Raw genomic sequence first — 5,789 nt, forward strand, 5'->3', positions numbered from 1 at the left:
CTCCCTCATTACTTGAAATACTAGTGGCATAGGTTTGTGTGACCTTGCTCCTAGAATTGGTTAGGTGAGCTCTAGTTAGCCCGACACCTTTGTTGCTTAATTAGGATCTTTGCAAGGTGCTAGAGAACATAGATAGAAGGGTGTAGTCTTGGCTAGACCGATAGTTTTAATTCCGCACTTGTTTTGGTTAGTCGACGCGATTAAGTTTTAGAAACAACTATTCACCTCCCTCTAGTCGCCATCTTGACCCTTCAACAGCGAATTCAATGTCTGACCCCCGGCCTTCATGGCAAGGCAGTAGTCTTCTAGCCAATGGTCTAGGTTGGTCTCACCGTCATACTTTAAGATGTGCGTCGGTGGTCGAAAATGCCTAGGGTAGGGAGCCGCCCAGATCGTTGCCTCGAATGCCAAGGGGCCGAAATGATCCGGGGCGGCGCTGCTACCTCGTTGCTCAGGGGTACGGGACTATGCCTGAGAGTGGCGTCTGACCTTGATGGTGTCGTAGCTATCATGGTCATCGCCGATTCAATGGCGCATGGGGGGACGCCGAGGAGAAAGGTCGTGACCTCGCTCCCGCCGAGGCTTGGTACCCTAGATCCATAGCCGATCGGAGCTATTGCCAGAGGTGTCGCCACTGCTCCCTCCTGCTTATGGGGCATGAGCATCAGAGCGGTCCATGTTGGTGGTGGTTGTCGGCTAGGACGACGTGGAGAGCGTGAAGCAGCACTGGGCGGTAGAACTCTTGGCCTACTGCTCGACAGCGACATGGAGGAGCCACTTTGCCTCATTCAGCCACTCGTTGGTCTTCGGGTCCAGCGTGTCAAAGATGTCTTCTAGATGGTAGGCCACGCCGCCATGTTGTACGTCGCACGAGAAAAGCAGAGGCCACTGGGAGCCCCCGTGCGGGCATCATCGTCATCGCCGAGGGGGTGTGCGGCTCATTGCTAGGCAAGGCCCTGCCTTTGGCGCTTGAGCTCTCCCTCGACGGTCTCTAGGTCTACCTACCGAGCTCATAGATGATCCTCCTTCTTCTGAAGGTAGGTCACGCGGCTGTGGAGACTCTGGTCTGGTGGCATGTGCCTAGGAGCAGCCTCGGCAAGAACCTCGCCGTTGATGTGGTAGCACATGCATGGCAGGGCATAGTGGTCGATATCGCTAGAGTCATACTCTGAGTCGTTCCTCGAGAGGATCTCAAGGAAGATAAGCAGCGAGGGGATGTCGGTCCCGGCTGTGCCGGAGAGGATGGCGCTCCACGACGCCTCATGACTGATGAGGTGTTCTAGCTCCATCTGGAAGGACGCCACCACGTTCTAGATCCCAAAAGGTAGGTCCGAGAGATAGTACTAGGAGCAGTTAGGCAGCGAGAGCACCTCACCGGTGGTGATCTGGTGGTGGACGTTGGCCAGCATGTGAAACATCTGGCGACGATCTGACATGGTGGGGTTTAGGCCAAAGCCATGCTAGACTTGTCGGGCTAGGACCTTGAGGTCTGCTCCTAGAAGTCTCGGTGAAGGGGGTGATGCCGAGGGCTCATTGCTCACCGATAGCCCCGTGGAGTGGACGAAGCTCACCACAGCAGTCAGCGACATAGGCCAGGCTCCCAAAGTTGAAGGCCTGGCCCGGAGCGAAGGCATCGTCCATGATAGAGGACTCGATGGGGAAGCAGACACCGCCATTTGGGGTGGTGTCGCTTGCTTCGGTGACGAGGCGGGTGGCTCCAGCCACCATAGAGCCTAAATCACACTTATGCTGCCCCCTACCAGGCACGCCAGCTATCGCAGGGTCAGAACCGCCGCAGGCATAGTTGTTCGAGTTGGTGTCAGAGTATGGGTCTCCGGTGGCTCGGGTGGACTCAAGAACACAAGAATCACAGAGAGGACGTAATGGTTTATCCTGGTTTGGGCCAATCGATGCCCTATGTCCAGCAGCAGATGATCCTTACACTCAAAAGCACCCAAAATTGAGGGGTTACAACAAAGTGTAGAGAGAGATTTGGTAGGGGGTTAGCTCGGTGCTAATCCTAAGGTTATCTCACCGCCGGTGGAGTCTTTCTCTCGTCGGAGAGGATGAAGACGATGGGATGCGGTGGAGGAGCTCTCGGTGCCCCTCCTCTAGGTTGCTCTGCTATCAGTGCTGAGCAGGAGCAGATTGAATGGAATGGAGTGTCTTGGGTTCTCTTTCCCTTCTTCTTCCCTCCCTCCCTTAGGTCCGACCTTATCCCTTATATAACAAGATAGGTCGGGCACATGGCGGTTTGAGGAGATGAATCTACGGTCTACATGCACCGGAGTCTAGGAGGGTCTTACCGCGGCGCTTTATGGACCGTGGTGGTGCCGTGGAGCCGAAGAAGCCTTGGGCGTCGTCCGGCTGCTCTGTTCTGACACTCTGCGTGTCAGACTGTGTCGGCTTGGACCAGCCTCCCTCAGGTGGACCTTCTGAAGTCTTCTTGGTGGTGAAGGAGGTCAGCTCTAGGGGCTAACTGCGGACCTAGGAGCCGCCCAACCCCTGGAGGCCGAAGGAAGCTTGTCTTCTTGTGTCACGCCCCGCGCGTGACCCTGTCGCGGGAGTGGCCAGCAAGGCCACGCCTGAAGCGTGGCGTCTCGGAGCCTCCGAGCCTCGGTAGCTCGGCACTTGTCTTCTTGCGTTCGGGCCTTGGCTGGCGTCGCAAGCCAGGCAGGAGCCAAGGCCCGAGCTATGGCGTGTCGCCGATCGGGAGCCTTAGGCCCGGGTGAGCCCCCGAGCCCTGTGCAGGGGTTGCGCCGTGCCCAGGCTCGGTCAAGTTTCTTTGTCGGAGGGTGCGCGTGAGCGTACCCAATGGGTATAGCCCCCGAGCCCTGGATGATCCTAGAGGGGTCGGTCGGGAGGTCCTTCAGTTAGGAACCATTGATCTCAAGGCTTAACATACCTATATGTTAGGATCTCGTCGCTGTCGATCCCCCGGAACGAGCAGACAAGGGCATCCCACTTCATCCTTGCGAGTCGTGCACAGTGTGTCTGCGACCTCCGTCATTGCCCCGCTGGAATCGCGGCGGATCCCTTCACCGGGTCGCCGATCATTGCGTAATGCGGTTGTGTGTAAAAAAGTACACAATTTATTTCATGAATTTCATTTTATGTCTTCGGGGCAATACCGAGCAAGGGAGCGTTTTTTTTTTGTGCTTTAAGATGAGCTGTGCTTCCTCTGTCTCAAGTAAGATGATCTTATAAGATTTAAATTTTGTTCCAAAACATGAGCTATACTACCTTCAAAGTGGAAGTAAGATTCCCTTGATTTCCTATATATATAGCACTCCCAGTTGCAAATTATAAGTCATTTTGATTTTTTTGGTACATCGGTTTTGCTATGTATGTAGATACATAATATTAGATACATAGCAAAATTTATTGGATTAGAGGCCTTTAGACAAATTCTGTGTTTTTTTTTTTTTTGAAGAAAACAGAATAAGACATGGTGATGATTTGTGTTTTTTTGGACGAAAAAAAGATGAAGGCATAAATATAGCAGGTCGCACAGTCGCAGAAAACTCGAGCAATATGCACACCATTACAAGCGAACCATCCAAACTATCTCCCGCATGTACAAGTGAAACACCAACCGTGTCATGTCAACGGCGAAACACGCGCCAGGCTGTGGAGCGCCGACCAAGCAAACTGACGCGCACGCGGGGGCAATGCAAAGCCGCGCCGCCGCCTACAAGAACGCCTTGCGCAGCGCGACGGCGGACGCGACGGCGACCCCGTAGAGGAGGATGAAGATCCCCGTGACGTTGATGAGCTTCATCTCGGTGGTGGAGGCGGCCGCGGCGCTCTTCTCCACGAGCCCCGTCTGTGCGGCGCACACGGCGAGCATGAAGATGGCCAGCCCGGCCATGACGTGTGCGGGGACCGCCGCGGCGCGTGTGTCCGTGTGGGCGCCGGGCAGCCAGAAGGTGACGAAGCCGAACAGCCACTGCAGACCGAAGAGCGAGATGGCGGTGATGCCGAGCCAGGAGTGGAGGCTCATCAGGTCCGGCGCCACCGCCGCGTCATGGTACTTGAACGCCGCGTACACACCGAAGATGCCCAGGATGAGCCCCACCAGGTGGATCAGCATGTGCGCCATCTTCTGCGTCCGGTGGTCTATATGCGGAGGGATCGTCGAGTATGCCAGGATCGCTGCAAAGATTTGGAATTTCACTGTCAGCACGCAAAAATGACTATCGTTTAATTTCAGTATGTTTAATTTTCAGCGTTTGACCAATGACTATCGTTGCATCTATCTGCAACAACAGCAAATGGCTCCATAACCGGACAAATTTTGTGACCTGAGCTGCTATCATGCCTGTAATAATCTTCCCCGGGAAACATAATCATGGTGCAGTGCTGCTACACTGATCGTCGTACGTGCTTGGCAGGAAAACGTAGCGATCAGAATGGTCATTATCGGGAAATTCCGACTAGACTGGCGCTAAGACACGCACCAAACACACTGATTGACACTTGACGACGAGCTCGTCCATTGCTTTTTGCTGCCACCAAACCCCCCGACTAGTGCTAAGCTACAGCACCTATCGTCAGCAGGTCTAAAGTTCAGGGACCAGTACTACGTGATCGCCTTCTTGACACACAAAAAGGAATCGCGTGGCCCATTTCGACAAGGACAACTACTGCATCTTGTCATCTTCATGGGGGCTAGCTTTCGGCAATGGTTCTGCTCAGCCGTCGTGTCGAATAAACATAAGTAGCCTCTAAAAGTTTCATTCCAGGGCAGTTATCATAGATGCAATACTCAAATAATGGCATACTTTGAAGCGATTCCATGATTGTATTAGGTTGGAGTTGGACATACCTTCTCCAATCAGAAGAATGAACCCCCAGGACATCACAAATGGATGAACCTGAAAATGGTGTCAAGTCGTGAATAATTATCCTTCAAGATTTCCATTTTTTTTTCAGCTGATCTTTCATCCGGTTTATTAATTGGAAGATGAGCTCCTACTCGTACCACCAAGAACTGAACAAATTAAAGGTGATGAACCTGAAGAGAGGAAACCGATCGTAATATAACACGTACATTGAAAATCTGCTCGGGGTCCTCGGACTGTATGTTGATGCCGCCCCGGTAGTGCAGCAGCCAGACGAGCATGAGCACGGCGGTGGTCAGGAACAGCACGTGCGCGACCATGCCCACGCGCGACGCCAAGATGGAGTGGTGTTGGCTCCCGTGCGCCATGGCTGCCGCCTGCTACCTAGAGCTCGCGCTCTCCTCCGCCGCCAAAAGAAGACACGATCGATCGATCGGTCGGTCGAGTCGTTTGCAACTCGCAAGCAGTAGCGACGAGAGGAGTGGAGGCAGGGGCTGTTGGGGCTAGTAGTTTGATCTGTCGCTGCAGCCGTTTCTGCATGGTAGAGCTGGTGGTTTTAACGAGCCCGCGACGGCAGGCGACGTCGCCTGCCTGGCCCGGGAATCTGAGGTTACACTGGGGTGGTGGTTTTGGGTTTGGTATATCACCCAGCCGGGTGTTTAAGCAAGGCATCCATCGGCCTCTATGTCCAGCAACTCCTGGCTTTGCAAGAGAGCAAGTAATCTTGGACAATGTGCAGGCCGAGACCGTACACATGGCCGTGACATGCATGAACAACAACAAAAAGATTTACATGTATGGCCTTAAAAAAATATGTCTTCCATCTATTGTTCTAAATTTTTTTTGAACTTAGGCCCAAAAACAAAAATCTCTTCCTTTCATAGCCTTCCGTCCAATTCAAGCTATTGAAGGTGTTAAATGTCGAGTAAAATGACCATTTACCCT

The 5,789-nt window shown here is 53.3% G+C and overlaps 1 protein-coding gene across 1 annotated transcript; it reads right to left on the bottom strand.

Moving 5' to 3' along the window:
• Positions 1-3,473: 3,473 nt before the first annotated feature.
• On the bottom strand, positions 3,474-5,496 carry LOC136474513 (probable transmembrane ascorbate ferrireductase 3). The gene is made up of 3 exons (XM_066472089.1): positions 5,054-5,496; positions 4,829-4,877; positions 3,474-4,155 (listed from the first exon to the last, which is right to left on the bottom strand). The coding sequence occupies exons 1-3, from the start codon at positions 5,210-5,212 to the stop codon at positions 3,692-3,694; spliced, it is 672 nt and encodes a 223-aa protein (XP_066328186.1). The 5' UTR covers positions 5,213-5,496; the 3' UTR covers positions 3,474-3,691.
• Between the last annotated feature and the right edge of the window lie 293 nt (positions 5,497-5,789).

This window comes from Miscanthus floridulus, chromosome 1 (assembly GCF_019320115.1).
Source record: "Miscanthus floridulus cultivar M001 chromosome 1, ASM1932011v1, whole genome shotgun sequence".
NCBI classification, from domain to species: domain Eukaryota; kingdom Viridiplantae; phylum Streptophyta; class Magnoliopsida; order Poales; family Poaceae; genus Miscanthus; species Miscanthus floridulus.

Excerpts from the sequence above, each read along its gene's own strand:
- LOC136474513 (XM_066472089.1), bottom strand. The coding sequence starts at position 5,212 with ATGGCGCACGGGAGCCAACACCACTCCATCTTGGCGTCGCGCGTGGGC. Across the intron at positions 4,878-5,053 it reads ACCCCGAGCAGATTTTCAAT|GTTCATCCATTTGTGATGTC; the intron begins GTACGTGTTATA and ends CACCATTTTCAG. Across the intron at positions 4,156-4,828 it reads CATTCTTCTGATTGGAGAAG|CGATCCTGGCATACTCGACG; the intron begins GTATGTCCAACT and ends AAATCTTTGCAG.